The 20594-nt window shown below is 36.7% G+C and overlaps 2 protein-coding genes across 3 annotated transcripts in view; one reads left to right on the top strand and one right to left on the bottom strand.

Annotated features, from left to right (window-relative positions):
• ANO3 (anoctamin 3) overlaps window positions 1–9444 on the top strand; it is a 257121-nt gene extending 247677 nt beyond the window's left edge. For both annotated transcript variants that reach the window (XM_019627091.1, XM_019627092.1), the window contains 4 exons: window positions 257–404; window positions 4323–4403; window positions 4595–4700; window positions 6326–9444. In XM_019627091.1, coding sequence (XP_019482636.1) covers window positions 257–404; window positions 4323–4403; window positions 4595–4700; window positions 6326–6508 — 518 coding nt within the window. In that variant the 3' untranslated portion in view covers window positions 6509–9444. The remainder of the gene's footprint in view (window positions 1–256; window positions 405–4322; window positions 4404–4594; window positions 4701–6325) is intronic.
• Window positions 9445–16293: 6849 nt separating this feature from the next.
• Window positions 16294–20594, bottom strand: part of SLC5A12 (solute carrier family 5 member 12) — a 43930-nt gene continuing 39629 nt past the window's right edge. Inside the window, exons 14-15 of the mRNA XM_019627099.1 lie at window positions 19013–19140; window positions 16294–17112 (exon numbers count right to left, since the gene is read on the bottom strand). Of these exons, the coding sequence (XP_019482644.1) occupies window positions 16960–17112; window positions 19013–19140 (281 nt within the window). The 3' untranslated portion in view covers window positions 16294–16959. The remainder of the gene's footprint in view (window positions 17113–19012; window positions 19141–20594) is intronic.

Raw genomic sequence — 20594 nt, 5'->3', positions numbered from 1 at the left:
TGTATCTCATTATTACTGACATGAACCAATTCCTAAAGATATTTTAATTTTCCAATCTTTCTAAATAGGGGTCTACCTTCCTTTTGTGGAAAGGCATTCAATAGCCATTTTATATACAGTGTTTACTATACCAAGTAATTAAATAATGGACAGAGTTATGGTTCTAACGTAAGTTAAGCATTCTTTCCAATATTAGATTGATTAGAGGATTTAAAAATTTTTTATATCATTCACTATTTTTAATCTCTTTTACTAGGTATCTGGTATGGAATTCTTGAAGGAATTGGTATATTGGCTGTGATCACCAATGCATTTGTAATTGCTATTACATCTGATTACATCCCACGTTTTGTCTATGAATACAAATATGGTCCCTGTGCAAGTCATTTTGAATATGGTGAAAAGTAAGGTTGAAATTTACACATTTTCCTGATATATTTTATGTTTGTACTTAAAATGGGAACTTAATGGGAAGTTTTCTTCTGTGAGCATTAGGGGCAATGGTTCAGATCACTGCATTTATACTGTGTTTATTGGATAAAATCAAGCAGTATAAAAAGGGCAATGGTTTTTTACACAAATAATTTTAGAGTCTATGTTTTCACTTGTAAATCCATTACTGACCTCAAAATGTTACAAAATGTTATAATATATATAGAAGTTAAATATAGAAATGGAAGAGACCTTAGAAATTATCCAGTGCAAACTTCTGACTATGTAGGCGGGGAAATTGAGGTCCTCACTGGTTAATCAAATTGCTGAAGGGAACATACAGAATATGAAGGAACTTTCAGCTATATGACTAGAGATTTTTCAAAAAGAATTTACTGCTGGTTGTCCTGTGCATTGTAGTGTGTTTAGCAGCAGTCTTGGCCTCAACCCAGTAGATATTTATAACAGCCTTCCTGCTCACCAAGTTGTGACAACCAAAAATGCCTCCAGACATTGCAGAATGTGCCCTGGGGGACAAAATCACCCAGTTTAGAACCACTGATTTAGGGGCTATGGCTTTTTCAGATCTTTCCTTCTGGAATGCAGGTATTAGGGACGAATCAAGAGAGTACTGGGCTTGGGAACAAAGAGAAATTGGAGTTTCAGTTGGAGATTAGCCTTAGGTATGGAAGTTGAGATAGGAGATAAAATGATAGGAGAAGCTGCTTCCCCTTCTGCCTTCAGGAGTAGTTTTGGGCCTGTGTCTTATCTCGATGCAGGACATGTGCCCCAACTGGTTGAACCCTGTTTTAGGATGAAATCAATCCTTAGTTTTGCTGATGAACTGATGTTTCCTGAGAACACTGAAATGCCTTTCTGAACATAAACGTTTCAGTTTTTCAAAAAGAGGTTATAAAGGCATGCGATTTTTAAAAATATATATTTTAGAGTCTTGTCAAAGGATTTTAACTTGAAATCAAACACCCTAGAATCTAGTTCTAATTTTTCCTTTTACTGAAAGGCACATCATCAATCTGGACCTATGAGTAAGAAATGGTGTCTGAAGTAACATTTTATGTACTGCAGAACACTATATGAATTGGTTTTAGTAATAAGAGTGAAAAACAAAAATAAATCCCTTTGTTTTCTTAATTCTGTACAATGCTCTAGAAGCAGATTTTAAAGATTTAAAACATGTAGACATATTTGGCAACCCTCTTCCTTAGAAATATTATTTGCTAGTGTCTTTACTGCCACCTAGTGGCAGAAGAAAATGAGATTGGTAGAGTATCTGCTCTGTTTCCTTTCAGGATCTGCCTGTCACTCAGGTAGATTCCATCTGACCCCTTCTCCATATTGAGTGACTAGGGATGTAGAATAATTTCAAGAAGAGATGTGGAGGGTATATGTGAAGTTGAAACCACACATACATAAGGTCATTCTGTTATTTAATCTTTTCCAGGTATGTGTAGCAGCTAAATTAGAATAGATCCATAGATTGGAAATTTTCAGATCAAGGTGATAAGAGGATAAGAAGACAGTGAAGAGGAGGGCATTGGCAAGAGAACAGTCGAAATGATAAATTATTAGGTCTGGGATGAACAAAGAAGGAAGTGAATCCAGTATAGCCCTATAATTAAGATTTCAGGGTTTAGAATGAAATAGATGTGCAGTGGAGTCCAGGTTCTAACAGTTGTTTATCCTGGGCAATGGTTCTCAATATGTGGTCTGCAAATCTCGATCAGGGTCCGTGAAGTCGATACTATTTTAATAATAATGCTAAGACATACTTTTCTTTTTTCACCATATTAACGTTTGCACTGATGGTGCAAAAGCAATAGGGATGAATTTTTCTGGTGGCTTTGCATAACGCAAGACAATGGGACCAAAAAGTACTAGTCATGATTGTATTCCTCACCACTATATAGCCACCGTTATTAAAGTGCCAGCAAGAAATTTCAGAATGTCCTTGATAAAACAGTAATAACTATTAATTTTACCAAATCTCTACCCTTGAATAAATGTCTTTTCAGTATTCTATTTGACAAAATGCAAAGTATGTATAAAGTACTTGTATGATTGTTGGAGTTACAAACTCAACAAACTTCCTTTAACATAAAATAATGATTGCCAAAGTATGATTATTCAGACTTAAGTAGTTAGCAGACACTCATAATATGCACAAAACAAGCTTGTCATTTTAGGGAAAATAATGTACAGTGTTTTTGCCGTTAATGAATTTCAAGCTTGAAATGAAAATTAGAAAACTAGAAAATAGGGCCGACCGAGTGGCTCAGTTGGTTAAGAGTTCACTCAAAGAGTGCGAGCTCTGAGCAACAGCGGTTCGATTCCCAGACCAAGCTGAGCTGCTGCTGAGCTGCCAACAGGTGGCAGGATGGCTCAGCTAAAAAAAAAAAAAGTAGATAACATTTATCTACTACTGTGAGCGTGAAGCTTCCAAGAATTTACAGATTATTTTTCCTAGGAAAAACCAATGGTGATATTAACATTTGTGATTTTTCATGGTCTATAGTAAAAATATATCGATATTTGGAAGATCTGCATAACTCACAGAACAAATATTTTTGAAATGATGCATATTTGATGTTTACAAAATCATGTGTGGATAATAAATGAATTAAAAGTTCAAGATAGACCTATAGATTTTAATGTAAAATCCATGTAAAAACCTTATTGATATGCTTACGTTCCACATTGCAACTAAACTTTAAGAAATGGCCTTAGTAAGAGCTTTGGTGTTGTATCAAAGAAAAATGTCAACAGTAATCTGAAATGCTATTAAAATAGTCCTCATTTTTCCAACTACTTAGCTTTGTGAGGCTAGATTCTCTACTTAACTCTTCAACCAAAACAACGTATTACAACAGATTAAATGCAGAAGCAGATATGAAAATCTAGCTGTCTTCTGTTAAGACAGACATCAAAGGGATTTGCCAACATGTAAAACAAGATCATCCTTCTCACTGCAATTTTCTTTTAGAAAATATAGCTATTTTTCTTAAAAATGTGTTATTTATATTAATTTATAACAGACTTGATAGTTATTTTGAATGAATTATTAGATAAATATTTTCTAAATTTCTTACTTTAAATTTCTAATATGTTAAAGATCAGTAGATATACCCCTATGAAAAAAGCACTTTGAAATCCCCAATAATGTTTAAAAATGTTAAAGGTGCCCGAGACCAAAAATTTTGAGAATTTTAGGGCCTAAAGAAAGTAATTTAATCCCTGTAAACCTTAGCTCTTTTATCCATATGATGGAGATAAGTATATATATATATATATATATATATATATATATATATATATATATATATCCTAAGGTTATTTTAAAAATCAACCCTGACCACAATTAAACATCTAACTACCAGGATAGAGATTATTGCCTGTTTTGTTCATTGTTGAATACCAAGCATCTAGAATTCTTCTAACAAATTGAGATTCTCAATAAATATGTATTGAATAAGTTAATAAATAAATCACAAAGAAACATGTTTATCAATTGGCTGTTTAATTATAATTAACAAAATAATATATATGCAATATTTATAAAACATATATTTATAGTTTTAATCCATAGAAAGTAATTACCACAATGCCTAGTTCATAGTAAACCCTTAATAAATGTAAGCCAAATGAAAGAGTAGGATCAAAACTATTGCGGGGGAATGGTGGACACCAGTCTGTCTCATTATGTACAATTAACAGATGTAATGGGATTTAGGGAATAGAATTAGCTGAGATGCTAGTTTATAATTAGAACGAAAGGAATAATGGCACTTATTAAATCCTGTCATTTGTTCTGTAGAAATTGGACTAGGTATTTATGAGTCTCTGAATCACATGATACTTTTCTTTTCTCCCAGTTGTTTAAAGGGATATGTCAACAATAGCCTATCCTTCTTTGACCTGAGCGAGCTTGGTATTGGAAAGTCTGGTTATTGCAGGTACTGACTTATAAATTATAGTTATCTTTTCTTCTTGACTTCACCATCCCATCTCTCCCCTGTACATGTTAATGAGCACGCTTCAACTGTCATTTTGGAGTTTTGGCAAATCAAGGACATTTGGGGCCTCCACACTTTGGTCTCCGTTTTTCAATTTTGTTTTTTGTTGCTGTCGTTTTTGTGGATTTTAGATACCGAGACTACAGAGGTCCCCCTTGGAGTTCCAGACCCTATGAGTTCACCTTACAATACTGGCATATCCTCGCTGCTCGGTTGGCCTTCATTATCGTGTTTGAGGTTAGTCACAGACTGATAAAATTACTGTAGGTAAACTTTTTTCCAAGTGATACAGTGGTTGCCCCTTTGAAGTCACTTTCTCACTGACTTCCAAAACAGGACTTGAGTATGTCCCAGTAAAAGGTTCAGTTACAGTGAAACCACTATAAAAAAAAAAAAAAAGGAAAAAAGCCAGAGCTGAATAATGTAAGAAGGTATGTTAGTATTTGTACCAGAAAACTAGGATAAAAGAAGCTACTCTCATATGAACTGAAAACTTAGTTTTGAGCCTCTTAGTAACCAAATTTGAAAAGGAAAGGATGATTTTTATCATCCTTTAAGAGTCCATATCTATTCATCAAAATAGAGAAAGTTATTTTCTGAACAATCAACTCAAATTACAGTTGATCACATGTGTATTTGTATGAGACATTGCATAATTCAATCAATTATACCTGAGGATGCTTTTATAAAAATGCATAGATTTTGATTCTCAGAGTCATGCAATAATATTTGATTATAGCCCTGTGAAGAATTTTTAGAGAAGCTACAGAATTATTGCCTTGCTTAGCATAAAACCAGCTTGATACCAGATGAAGAGCTTAGCACTGGACTGTATTGAGTATCTGTTCTCTGAGGTACCCCTAAAGGTCTGTGGGAAAACTTTGAATGCATCTGTTTCCTGTGGCCAAAATTACAAAGAGGAAAAGCGAGCCAGGAAAGAAACTCCGGGCCTACTTTTCTGTGGGACAATGAGACCTACTTTACTTTGATCCACTGTGCAGTGAAGTTTCCTGGGGCACATACAGCAAGTTCAGTTAAAAGCCTCGAATTATTCCTTTCCATCTAGAGAGACTATTGTCACAAGTCCTTTATGTAAATGGGTTCTTTTCCATAGATCATCCTAACTCTATCAGTCTCAGATTTTTTTTTCTTTTCTGAGAAACTGAAAGATCTATCCTTCTTCATGGGAAAAGAAAAAGGGTACATCAATAATAATAGGAGGTAATATTCAAGTAGTGCTTATACTGTGCCAGGTACTCATTTAAACCCATCACATAATTTACTCATTTAATCCTTATACCAGCCTTTAAGAGATACTATTATTATCACTGTTTTAGAGGTGAGACACAGAGAACAGAGGTGATTTGCATGAGGTTAAACAAAGTAGGGCAATCTCATTCAGCATCTGTACTTTTAACCACAGGAATATTACCTTTTGATTTTTGTTCCTGCTTTTTTATATGTAATACATTTGTCAGTCTGTTTTTAATCATAGAAGAATTATGTAATAGACATAAAAATGATAAAGCAGTTATGATATACGTAGAACTTAGTAGACGTCCTGAAAAATGGATGTGCTGGAGGTTGATGTGAATTTAAGATTCATTTGTTGTTTATAAGGTGATATCAACATATATGTCAGTGAAAGAAGAAACAATTGTTTTCTCCTAATACTTACGTGATATAAGGCAATAGTAATATTCCCAGTATAATGTTAGAAAATGTTAATATTTTTCAGATGATACATACTGAGTTCTGAGGCTTGTAAGACAAATGCAACATTGTTCATGATTGTTCTGTTTGATTTATAATCAGCATTTCAGAATCTTTGAAAAGTATATTTTCCTTTCTCACATTTGCAGCACCTTGTTTTTGGGATCAAGTCATTCATTGCATACCTGATTCCAGATGTACCAAAGAACCTGTATGACCGAATACGACGGGAGAAGTACTTAGTCCAAGAAATGATGTATGAGGCTGAACTTGAGCATTTGCAACAACAGCGGAGAAAAAGTGGTCACCCTGTTCACCATGAATGGCCTTAGCTGATACCTGTTGCCCAGCAGGGGCAATACCATTAGTGACAATGACAGCAACTTCAAAGTCTAGGTGAGATCTAGGATGAAAGCATACCTGGCAAACCACATGTATAATATTCTGCTTGGAAATGCATCACACCCATCTCTGGGATTTGTAATATCCAGGCTTCTAGGAGGAAAAAAGATGATTCATGACCTTAAAAAATGGTTAGGCTGACATTATAGGAAGCCAGGGTCAAATTCTCAGAAGCAGCCTCAGGGAGTTGTGTGTTTGGAGACCTTCACCTTCCATCAGCTGCAGGGTCATAGGAAGGGTGCTGGTGAGGTTTCTAGAGGCAGATTTCCTTGTAAGTGTCCACAAGCCAAGCAAGACTTAAAGTATCACGCAGCCTTCATTCTCCCAGTAGTCTGACTTTGAAACCTTAGGTTGAGTTGAGATACTTATAAGAAATGACCTCCATTGATTGTTGCCTTTGCTGCCCGGACTCCATGTCCCTTCAGCTTACAGATTTGTAGGAAATTCCCTCATTTCTTGCTGAGACTATGGACCTGTGCCACAGTGCATTTATGCTGCTCCACACTGACTATGCAGTTGAAGAGTTGCACATCACCCTTAGCCGTCAAACCAAAAACCTGAGACTCCAAAAAAATACCATTCATTGAAATAACATTCCATTGCATTGGTTACATTCAAATCTGTTGTATCACTGGCAGAACCAGTTGCACTGAATTTTTTTTTTTTTTTTACTAAATGCCAATAGACCCACATACTTATAAAATATAGGTGTTTATTCTCATATCCTTTAGAATACTACTAATTCATATTTTACTGTGGAAGGTGGTTTTATAGTATATTTAATTTTTCCTTTGCTGATTTATGACATCAGGTCTCACAGAATAATTGGAAATGCTGTAAATATGTTGGTCCCCCTTGTACCTTTGCACCTTGACTGTCTGTAATGCAAGTTACCATTTGTGCAGCTCTGAGACCAATTACCCAGTTAAGCCAATGTGACTTGTTTATTCAGGAAAACAGAAGCCAGATGCTTTGCAACTCTTATGCTTTTCCAACAATGTGCACTCTTGCTCAGAGCTAAGGAAAACAATGCATGGATATAAATTGATACTATTTGTAAAAACGACATGCGTATTTTTGAGTTATACTTTATTTTCATCACTGAAGGGAGTTTTCTTTCATTATTTCTTTGATAGATTGATTTGGTTTATGTTTGAAGACTCTCTAGAAACAAAGGCAAAATAATTATGAAAGAAATTACTTTGCTTTGTGGTGGAGTTGCTATTTCAGGGTCAACTTTGTACCTGTGAGTATGACTGTTCATGGATGAGGTGGAAGGATGGGACCTTTAACTACAGAAAGTCTGGTGAAGGCATAAGCTATGGGGGCAGGATGGGAAGAAAGGGAAGGGTTGCATTAAAAGAAATGGATGGTAAGAATCAATACACTTTTCCTTGTAAAACAAGGTTCTCTCCATTTTCCTGCCCTGGGAATGGGGTGCGGACTAACACATACTCACAGTCATACATATATGTGATGATTATTATGATTTGTCCAATTAATTTTTGCCCAATTAAACAAAGCACAATTATTTCCAAAATGTATAAATCCCTGTGATTAAACACAATGGAACTAAAGCTACTTTCTATATGTGCTATGGTTCCCCTAGCAAGAAAATGATAAAGTTTCTCTTACTAGAAAAGTATTTTTATAATTCTAATACTAATTTTTTTTTAATTCCTTCTTTCCTTCTAGGGAAAAGCTGATAGGTTATAATTGTTGGTTGGTTTATTTTGTCAAAAATACGCACTTCCCTACTTGCCTTCTGATTTTGAGCAAGAGGGAGAACCGCAGACTCTAAATGTCCCTCAGATGCCCTTGCCATGTGAGACTCTTCCAGTCAGATGACAGGGAGACTCTGTTTCTGCCACATGGTTATTCATAGCAACGAATCCCACTAACTCTACAAAGGAGTTTTAAACTCCTTCATTTTTGGAGCATCTACATTTCCTTTTTTTTGCCAGTTAAATGTATACACATGCCTGAGAATAAATGTTCTTTATGCCTGTTGAAGACATAAATGAACCTGACATTTCTGTCTTTTCCAAATTAGGGACACAAGGCAAAGACATTCATCTTACGGTAGAGCAAAAAATAATGATCGCCGTACCTTTGAGAATTCTTGTCTTTCTGAGTTAGTTTTATATAACCACCCTCAAGGTTTAAAATCATATCGATTGCCTAAAGAGAAAAAGTATGAAAAGAGAAAGGTATTTTTAATAAGAAATTATACGACATTGATTTAGACAGTGCCATCTCTGATGTTTTTTGAAACTGATGGAAAATTGGAGAAACAATGAAAAAAAGTATCTGAACTTTGCCTTTTGTGAAACAGTGTAGTAGAATCTAGCTATGCCTTCATCATTGTTGACAGCAAAAACACTGACTGCCCTTGGGAGGATGTTAGTTTTAGATCACACTGCTTTAGTGGAGAGAAATGTTTTATACCATGGTTTTCATATGAATACAAATTATTTCTTGAAGATTTATATAGCACACACTTTTCTCAGGAATTCTGTATTACATGAATGCTGCTTCTATATTTTCCTATTCTAAATTGTTGTCTTTTCAAGCAAATTAATATATATGTGCATGTAGTCAGCCTGACAAGTTGTTCAAAGCTGAAGTACTTTCATGGTGTAGTGTGTGGCAATTTGCTTGAGATTGTAACAGAAATAGTTTGTAATTGTCTGACCCTGTGCATGCACTTTTAGATAAAATGCTGCTGAGTGACTGACTGCATGAGGTACAACTTTCAAATGCTGCACTTTCTTCCAGAACAACTCTTAGCACAATCTATTGTGGAATGGAATGAAAAGAAACCTTTTTCACTCAATAAATTATCATGTGATATTTTTTTCCTACACTTTGCTTGTTAACTTTAATGCTGCTTGATTTTTCAATATTAACTTGGGACATTTTGAGTGTGTACGGGGAGAGGGCATTGCTCGCTCTTCAGCTCTGCAAGGACCATGGTTTCGGATTCCTGCAAGCCCTTCCCCGACGCTTTAAAAGTTTCGCTGCTTGTCTGATAAACTCATTGCTGTCATCAAGGCATTTGCACTTAGAAGTGCAGATGTGGTATCGTATTGATCCTAATGGTGCTCTGTGCTGGAAACAGATGGGAGAGGAATCTTGCTTCATTCTCATGAGGGTAATAATGCTTCTATTACACACTCAAGCTGTCTCTACTGATCATCATCAAAATCTCCTTAGGACGAATTTTAATATAGCTATAGTTCATGCCGAGGAAGGAGGACCTGTAGGCACACTGTAGCCAACTGTCAACAAGAGACTACCAACTTGACCAATGTTTTTCTCCACTTGATGGTCAAAATTGAAAATCCAGGTTGCCTGATGAGTTACTTAACTCATATGGCTGAATTTTATTAGTCTGTCTACTGGGGGGCAGGGTAGACATAGGTCCAGAGTGGTGTGTGTGTGTGTGTGTGTGTATGTGTGTGTGTGTGTGTGTGCGCGCGCGCATGCACGCATGAGAGCATGCATACTTTTTGTGCATGTAAAAACCAGTGAACACTTACTCTCTCTGAGATATGCCCAACTGAGTCCTACTATGGTTATCAGGTATTTCCACTCCCTTTTGTCTCAAATCACAGTATTATAACAGGCTTTGGAAATAGTTGTAGGTTATATCCAGGGAATCAGTTAATATCTAATCTTTTTCCCAGTATCCTCAGTAACTCAGAAAAGAACCTTTTGGAATGGCCTGAAAAACCCAACTTCTGATGGAAAGGTGAGAATTTTTTTACAGACATTTCTATTCAAAATGAAATGTGCCAACAGTACATAATCTAAAGGGAAGATTGATTGGGCTTTAGCTTGAATCGTTGTCCAGCCTAGCTTGCTGCCAACTAGTATTTATGTATTTGTAATAGTGATACGTTACCTTCAATTGAACTTGCCATATGGGTTCATCTGAAATACCACCCCCATGACCACATTTGATGGCTTTCTTTCTAGAGAGCACAGCTGTTCTAGCCACTGCATTCTAGCTACGTCCACGTTAAGGCATCTTTTTTAGGAAAGTAAGAAGAGAGCACACAGGTAGAGAAGAGACTCATATTTGGGACCAGATCCAGTTCTTGTACCATCAAAGTCGACTGTCAGGGAGAAGAAACCTAGACGTTTAATCTTACTGCTTTATGTGCGCCCCAGCACAATTCTCCCCATAGAAAGCCTCTTGTTCCATGCACAGCTGGCCCAAAGTGGGAGTCTAGCATACACTAGATAGTCAGCTGTGTAGATGCTGCTTTACACCTTTCCTAAGAAAGGTGGGGGTAACATTTCCAGGCATGTACCTATATTGACTTCTTCAGAATTTAATATTTATTTCCATCACAATTCTCATTCTCTGTGTGGGAAAAACAGTGTCTCGGCTCTTTATTTTCCAGGAAGCAAAAATTTCCTAAACTATTAGTTGAAAAACAAAACTTAATAAGATCTATTTAGATATTCCTCACAGAAATAATTGTCATTTAGATGGCTAGCCTCAAGCTGCCTCAAAACGTTTATAATTATTTTGTCAGTGTCCATGCCACTGAACTCCCTACCAGCTGAACACTTTAAGCCAAATTTAATATCTTTCTAAAACAAGTAGCATGAGAGGAATTTTCCCATTGATTTTGACCCAGTGTACTTTTTTGATGATTTTTTTCTAAGTGAAAAGAGAGAGACTGAATAGTCAAAGTAGTGATGACAAAGATAATTGTGGAAGCAGTGGTTTGGGAAAGGTGACTTTGGTAGGGACTTCCCTACCAAAGCAAAAGCGTCCAATTTGCAGATCCTATTTCAATATCTGCTGTGCACACACCCTGTCTTATTCCTGACTGAAAAACAACTGCAGTTTAGTTCATCTTTTAACATTCAGAAGAAATGAAGGTTGTTGTTTTTTTCTTGTGTTTCTTTCCTTATCTATTTTAAGATTTAAAACGTTAAGTCTAGGGCCGGCCGAGTGGCGCATTGGTTAAGAGCTGGCTTGGGATGCCAGAGGGCCCCAGTTCGGATCCCACATATGAGGGCCAGTGACACTGCCCTCTACAGCTAAGATGCTGAACAACAGCTCAACCTGGGGCTGGGCTGCCGGGAGGCGACTGTGTAGGCTGCAACCCCTGCTGCAGTGGGTTGCCATGGGCTACCATGTGTAGCCAGCAGCCGCCATGAGCAGCCATCCAGAAGCCGGCAACTGATCTGCCTTGCCTGGGAAGAGCACAATGATGGTGCCAACTTGGGCCAGTGAAGCAATGTCCTCCACAACTAGACTGAAGAACAAAAGGACAGCAACTTGTCTGTTCCTCTTCCCCCAATTCCCCAGTGCTATTCCCATCCTCCAATTCCCCAATAAAAAAATAAATAAATAAATAAAACGCTAAATCTAGTAAGCTTAGATTTCAGTGGAAACTCCAGCTAAAGAATAAATGTGTCAGTTTTCAATGTTAAAGATGCAAATGCACTTGAAAATATAGATAATTTTTTTCTTCAAGGGATGTGTGGATATTGGCCTCTATATTGTACTTGTTAAGAAGAAAAGAGCTATTAGAGTCCTGTAATTAATGAGGGGATATGGGGAAGGCCAGAAGAGAGAATGGATTCCTCCAACCCTTTTTGTTCTCAATAGGAGAAATTATGTTGCAAGATGATTGTAAGTATTTTTTTCTTTATAGATATAGATATGTAGATATTGATATATATTATTGTTTATCATTAAATATTCCTTCCAAACTCTCACAAGAAATTTGAAAGCCAATTTAAAGAAGCTTTAATCTGTTGAAATAGACTCAATCAATTTTTAAGCTGATGTCTTCAGGTCAGCATTCTTAAAAATAATAAACAACAAAGGTACATAAACATTTATAATGTTGATTCCAAATTAATACCATTGCCTGATTGCTCAGTTCTCTACACTTCTGCCTGACTATATTATACTGTTACAAATAAGCAATGTAGGAATTGCTCATGTGTTTTTCTTACATGGAAATGACATTAGGACATTAAATCAATACATACATGAAGTTCTTAGCTTTTTAAAATGTGAAAGCAGATTCTGTAATTGGGAACTAATTGGATGTTCTGAACATCTATCTGTGTGCCCATTTGCCTTAACATTAAAAGAAACAGATGAATTGCTGTTTCTGGAAATTCCTGAGGACATAAAGGTCAAGGTCCATAAAATATATCACCATAATACATTGTTTTTCTTGATTTATAGTAACCTACTAAGTATTAAAATCCTCTTGATGGTAATTTCTATGTATATGCATGTGTGTACACACACTTGTCCTAAACCCTTGGTAGCCCATATATTACAGGCATTATCCAAAACACTGAAAAAGAAGTCATATAATATGTCAAGCCTTATTTTGACATATGTTTACTTGGTCATTTGGTAGACTTACCTTAATCTATTAAGTTTATATGAATTATTTTCAGGTAGGTAATGTTTTGCATCCTACTCCTAACCCTGTAGAGACTATTCACATTGATCATCTGAATGCACTTCAATATGAACTTACTTTTAAAAGAAATAACTATATATCGTAATTATATAGCTATACTCATTCTAGTATTCCAGGGCTCTATGAAAAAGCTGCATAAAATTTTGGATATATAAAATCTTAAATTTCCTATTGACATACAGAAATATTATCAACTAACATTTTGTGTCATAAGGTAGGATTATTTTTCTGATTTGTCAGGAGAGTCTAATAAGAGAGCCACTGATATACAGACACCCTAGGTAAGTGCAATGTTGTGATTAAGTAGACAAATTTTTATAAGCTTAACTCTGCTGACTATAGCGGATATTTCAAACACAAGATGTACAATATTAGAAAAATGGTCCTATTAATGTTTGTTATTCACATAGGTGTTTGCAAATCTAGATTGATTTGGTCAAGAGATTGGAACAGAGAGGGAAATAGTAACATGAACTCTTTCCAAGAATTACAAATAAAAACCCATTAGATGATTTACTATCAATTATGAGTTACACTTGATTAATTGAAAATTTTGTATCATTTTAATATATATCCTGGTAATGTCAATTACAAATTTAGTTGTTTGAAAACAGATTATACTTCATGGATATTAATGCTGAAAAAAAGAGTTAAACTCTACAGTGAACCTAACTACCTTGTAATATTGAGATTGAGCACCTGAGATTTTTAAATATACAAATATATATACACATGACAGCTAAAATTTCTGTAATAGTCTAAAACAATTTATTTCTAAGAGAACAATTAACGGGAGACTCCTCTATTTTTTTTTCTATTTATCAATCTGATCTTCGTAATACTGTTTGATTAAGATTGTAATACAGAAAAACTATTTCAATAATCTCTTTGAAATACTGCTTATAAGCCCCCTGGTCTGTGGTTTATTTCTTTTTCTCTTTAGAATGAAATAGTCGAACCCCATTCAGTTGCAAAATAATGAAATTTATATTCAAGAAATATTATTTAATTTAAACAGAAGGAAAAGCTTCCCCCCCCCCCCACTTAGAGAATCACAGTTACTTTAAACTGCAGAGTCATAAACTGGGATTGATTATGCTCTCTACTTATCAAGGTTTACATTTACAAATGTCATTAACAAACATTTTTCAGTAATAAGCCTATCTTTATAACAGTAGTTTGTTTTCTTTCTTCAAGAATTCAGAACTCTCCGGAAAAATCATATTTTATTTAAACTTGGCATTAAAAAGGCTACTGCTTGGAAATTTATGGCATGACTTTTCATTTATACCTTATGTTTATCTTGTTATTTCTAATCTCTGACTACTTCAGTAATACATGTACTAAGCCAGTATCTTGAAAATCCTAAAGGGAAAATGTGAATCAACTTAACTTAAAATGAACACTATAATGGATACCACTTTCTTCCTTTCTTCATATACTGCCGACTAACAAGTATTGAATGTTCCATGCGAGCTAGTCACCATGCTAGCTAGCTACAGTATATGATTTACCTCTGTAAATCCTCACAACAACCCTATTAAGTAAGGACAGCTTTTGCTCCCTTTAATTTGTGAATAAACTAAAGCTTTAAAAGCCTTGCCCATGCATACCATAATAATATATGTCAGAACTTAAGTCTGAACCGAAACTGTTGAACTCCAATCCCTCACTTCAGCCAATAAACTGCACCTCTTTCTTTAAGTGGTGACCAAGAGAATGTCAGTCATCAAAATGGATTCATTCGGTATGAGTGAAAGAGGCATTGAGGTCATTCCATATCTTTTTTAACAATATTCGTGATTGTGTTTAAAAGATACAGACCGGCATCAAGTTTGGCACATTTTAGGTTTTCTTAGGAAATCACTATGTATAATCCCATTTACTGAAACTATCCCTGGTCATTCTGTGGCAAATCGCCACAATTTAATTCATTTCCATGGCTTGGCTTGAACTTGGCATTAGATACACCTTACACCGCAGCAGTAGCCTGACACAACTCTGAGCTGACATTCCTAGGGAGGAGTGAGGTAGGAGAGGCGTGCTCTGACTAGCCGAATCCTTTAACTCCACTGCATAGTTCCCTGTGCTCCACTATACAACGAACGTGGTTTGTATACACTATAGGGAGATGGTTCTCCTGTGCATTCCCATCCCCCTCCACCTGAAGCCGTAGGTTTTTGCATGTTTGTTCAATTAGGAAGAATGTGGGTGGGTGTATATAATAATAGTATCTTCCATTTCTAAGTCATTTTATGCTTTGGTAATATTCCAGGTAAGAGAATTTGTGTCTAAAGAAGGAAAGATCCTAAAAGTTTTTCTGGGAAGGTGCTGACATAGTATAATACTTACCACTACTTACCTAGTACTTTCCAGTATTGACCTAGAAAGTACTAAAATATCTAGGATAATTTGTCAGCAAAATTTGTGAGAGAATTTGTGTAAAATGAAAGATTCTGGTGTATTTTGTTTCTGTACAATTCCAAGTGAAAGTTCAAAATCTTGAAATATATATATATATATATATATATATATATATATATATATATATATATATATATAATCTCAATGAGGTTTGGCCCAGATTCAAAATTCACCTAATTTTTTTTTTAAGTTCTAATTCATAGGAATGTCCTCACTGCTAAGTCATTTGGAAAATAATGTGATTCTCAATTCACAAATCCTTAAATCAACACCTTCACTAGCTTGCTGGATCTCAAAACTTTCTAGAAATCCTGTTCCTTCTCATTTTCAGGAATTTTCCCAAACATACCCCTTGTTACTTCTTTCCTTCTTTTTCCAATGCATTTTTTCTTCTCATCTCTCTTATAAACCACAGCCCAATTCTCTCTTTCCCTCTATTCTCCTCTCTTATTTAAGAGTGGAGGGAGAGAAGGCAAGCATTATTTACTAGAGGTCAACTATTAAGATCTTTACTTCTGTCACCTTAGCCTGATGGAACACATTGAGTTTGCATACATGAGCTGAAGGAGCAGAGTATAAATCCTGTAGACAAGGTATTTTGCACCAGAGAAGTCCCTATGGCTAGTGAAATCTCCTGTGGGTTGGTAAGATATTTGCCAGGTTGTTTTCCACAGTTCTGTTCCAACAGCTTCCTATGCGGCATTCCTTTCCCCTTCCCCCAGTCCTGGAGAAAGATTTCATTCAGACTTCCTATTGAGCAGAGAGTCAATTTTTCATTGTAAGGTGATAAGAAGTAAAAAGAAATACTACACTGAGAGCACGAAGGGAAAAGAATGTTTATTATAATTGCTCCCAGTAACCAGACATACCAGTCCCTCTGGTGGCTGAGCCAAATTATTTTAAGGCTTGGTCAGGACAGTTGTATTCGCAGGAATAAGGAAGAGGACTTAAAGGTGTGTGTGTTAATAGCAGTTAAGTCTTCCAACTGCAGTTGCAGGATGGGGGATATGAAATGTGTGTACATATATGAGAGGTGTGGGGGATGGGGTGGATGTCCTTCTCTTGTTTAATCAGCAGTGACAGAGAAGCACTTAATATGAGTATCCTTTTCCTCCTTCTGCCTATAAACTCCAAGCTATTTTATGGTTTAAAAAAATGAAATTTAATACGACACAAAGCAAAGAGACTGATTCCTAGTGTGATGATGAAATACAATCCTAATTTATTCAAGAAGGAAGTTGCCAAGGCACTTAAGGCTTGGCTGTTTTTTCTCACCTGAAAGTTTGGGTTTTCCAAAGAATATCCTGGGAATATCCTGGGGAACAGTTATTTTACTTGTAGTTATAAATAAGTATAAATAGACATTAGACATCCCTGTCTTCTAGCAGTGGCAACTACGTAAGTCTGCTAACCAATAGGCAAGAAGTATGTGGACTATATGTAGCTATGCATGTGTGCGCGCATGCGCACGCAGACGTGTTGCCTTAGAAATGAGTAATCTTCTCGAATGCCAGATTGCTGTAGCTCTTGTCCTTGGGATCATAGCCTGGAGCATGGGCCAGGCTTTCCCGCCTGAGACCATTCTGTAAGACAGATTCAGCTCCTTGTTTACAGGTACTGCCATTCTCAAGGTTTTCCTGAGGAAAATGGAAAGACATGTTTGTGAGACAGCCTCGATGTATTCTAAATCAAACTGAGGGAATATTCGTTGGCCTACCCCTTTGAAAAAATAATACATAAATATGAAAGCAACACAAACAACTCGGACCCAAGGCACTTCTTAATAACGTTGATGCTTCAATCTATGTAGGTACTATATTAATGACAATAAAACCAGAACAATTTAGTGAGCATTTACAACATATCTTGTGTGAAGAAATGTTAATTTCTCATTCACTACAGCAAACCTGTGACATAGTAATATGACACAGTAGTACATCTCCTCCTGAGGAGAGACAATCTGTGTCTCAGGTGGTGGTGGCCCCTTCTTTGCTGTGAGCAAGGCCTCTTGATCATAAGAGGGGTACCTGTGTGCAGGTGCCCCTGGAGGCTGCTCAATGATAGTCTTTGGAAAAGGAGCCCAACAGTGACATGCTAAGTGTTCTGCCTGACTCTCAACTCAGCTTTGAGAACAACAGCTGCCTGTATCAACAAGTTTAATCATTTATTTCAGGAAATTCTTGGCCAAGAACATAAGTCTGCAAACCAGTAAATAACTTGATTCTTTCGTTCTAGCACATCCTCAAAATCCATTTATCCAAACAATACACTGCTCAAACAGCTGCCTTCTCGGCAAAATACATTTCCTTCCCATTCTGAGCTCCTGTCAAGATGGTGCTCTCCTTACTGAAGTAACTATTAAACCAGTTTTACTGGATGTACGTGTAACTATGGAGTTTTGGGAAGGAGAGCAATTGACAACTTAGGCCGTGTGTTACGGGTGAGGGGTCCCTCTCCTAGAGTACTAAAAGAATGAAATGTCTGGGACTTAAAAAATGATAATAAGCCCTAACTGAAAAATAAAAACACATGCCTGCCCTTAGGATGAGAGGACAGACACAGATAAGACCAACTGCAACTATAATGGGAAACATTGCTTTTCCCAATGTCCTGCAGTTGTCAAATACCATAATAACTTGAGTGATTAGTGTTTTTTGTTTTGTTTTTTTTTGTTTTTTGGGTGTGTTTTTTTGCCAACCCTGCCCCTAGACAGCTTTATCTTTATTCCCACTTCTCTGAGACCCCTCTCTGAATCCTTCAGCAGGAACCCAAACCCAAAACACATGTCCACTTTCCCTCTTGTTGAGGCTGGCATTCCCTGGTTCCCTGTAGTACCCCCACCCATTGCTGCATCAAGCCAGTCAGTCCAGTTTGGCCTGACCACAGGCTCTTCCTGGTGGGCTCTGGCTGATGAGATCTTAATAGCACTTGGACAGTGTCTCCAGCCCTGCGTGGCCTACACACATTTCCCGGCAGGATTAGGAGAGCTGGGCATGGGAGGAGGGGTTATGTGCATCCTGCTGCTTGGCTAACTAAGAAGTTCCTTCAGTAAATCTTTTATATTTATGCCCCATGGAACTAGAGATGTTTGTGTCCAGGTCGTGCTGCATGGTCCCCCCAGCTCTCAGATAAAAGTAACTTACCCAAGGAAAGTGAGACAGGGACCCTAAACCCAGAGCTGACTCTCAAGCCCATGCTTTTCACCATTATACTAGACTGGGCCCCTATTGCATTCCTTCCCTGTAATTTATTTCATGTTTTTCTTAGAATTTGCCCTAACGAGTTAAAAGGAATTTTGGAAATTGATCACTTGCAATGCCAACAATTCAGCCCAAAGGCACATTTACCTATCAAAATAATTACATGCTTAAAAGCTAATTAGCTGAGGTAACTGAAGTTGAAACCCAGATTCTCTCAGGTTCTAACAGTCACTGCCTTCCCTCCCCACACACATCCTTGCAGGTGGTTTAAATGGGCAAAAATAGAATCCCTTTGATCCAATGCATTTGATTTTCAGAAGCACAAACATCAGCTCACCTGCTCTGTCCCACGGTCATGTTGAACGCCACACCAGCACAGTGTTTTGTATTTCTTAGACCAAAAGCAAAATAAATTGCAAACTGGTCTAATTAGCATTGGTTGAATATCTTTGCCCCTTTGGTGACCTATTAATGAAAGAACAGATGGATTATGGATTAGGTGGTTGCACACTCGCGGGACTCCCTTTAAGGATTTAAGCACTGTTAACGTAAGAAGTAGGTCACTTCTTAGTATAAGCATAAAAACAGGTTAATAGGCTGAAACTGGTAACCTCTGAAAGAGGTGGGAGTTTTTAAACATCCACAAACTGTCAGGTCAGACAAGCTCACAGCTATAGAGTTAAACAGATAAAGACAACATATTTTACTTTTAAATAATTATTACGGAAAACTCTGCTAGTACCCTTTGTAGGCCAACAGAAGGGATCACAGAAATTATATAATTTCTTCCTTTACCAAAGCTCTCAGTTGTCAATCAAATCAGATATATTAGAGGGCATCAGAGTCATTATATTTGTAAAATTAGAAAGATTATTTTTGCTGTTTCTTCTTTCTTCTACCTCAGCATTGGGAACAAGCAATGCCCTCGTGTTCTCTCCAGTTACTAGACTTTCCTGATGCTTCCTGCTCTAATCATTAAAACATCGCTGTTCAATATCCCGTTCCATCAAATCCTGCTACAGAACAGGAACCTCCAGCCAGAAAAGCCTAAAATATTGACTGTCTAGCCCTTAACATGGAATGTTTCCTGACCTCTGTGTATAAAACTTGATTTATGAAAATAAGTAGCAGGACAGATTTGCCCTTAGTTTCATGACCCCTGACCTAAGAGGTAAACATAAGGAATTAAGAACTAAAGGTTTCATATCTGAGACATGCAGCCATATGATAAATGAGGAATAAAAATTGGCAAGATTCAGATGAGTACAAACTGCTCCCCACTGAAAAATAGAAGAGCGTAAATCTGCAGGCTGTATTCTCATAGTGGGGTATTCTGGCCATTTGATAAACCAACAAGGATATATGTTCTTGATTTAGAAAATGCTATTTTTATTTTTGCATGATTAAAGGGATAAAACAAAATAACTTTTAGCTGCCCAGTAGCATTTTACCAGTAATACCCAAGACTTTGGAGTGTATCTTGAGCCAAGATCACCACTTAGCAGCTGATACAGAGAACGATTAATGATATAAACTGTCTGAAGGTACCGATCCACATAAACACAATGCTGTTCATCAATATGTATGAGTAACATGAAGAGCATATGTCTGAAAGGCTATCTGGAAGAAGCAGAATTGAGATTATCACCTAATAAGACCAAGCATGACAAACAACAAGATCAAGATAAAATATGACACAAGATGAGCAGGCCCACAAATGGCCTCTGGTCTTCCACAGTGACCCTGTCCTACATTAAACATTTTAAGACATTTTTAAAAGATTCGCTGACTATTAGAGAAGGCTTGTGATGTTCCCTTAGTAACCAGACCTGGAGGTATCAAGTGAGCACTAGGGCCTCATTTGGAAGATAGGCTTCATGAGGCAAGAACATCCGGTGCTGAGGATGAATACTTTTGCC

The sequence above is a fragment of the Hipposideros armiger genome, unplaced genomic scaffold (genome assembly GCF_001890085.2).
Source record: "Hipposideros armiger isolate ML-2016 unplaced genomic scaffold, ASM189008v1 scaffold_707, whole genome shotgun sequence".
Classification (NCBI taxonomy): Eukaryota; Metazoa; Chordata; class Mammalia; order Chiroptera; family Hipposideridae; genus Hipposideros; species Hipposideros armiger.
Note: the sequence above shows the minus strand (reverse complement) of the source record. Positions and strands in the feature narration are given on the sequence as shown.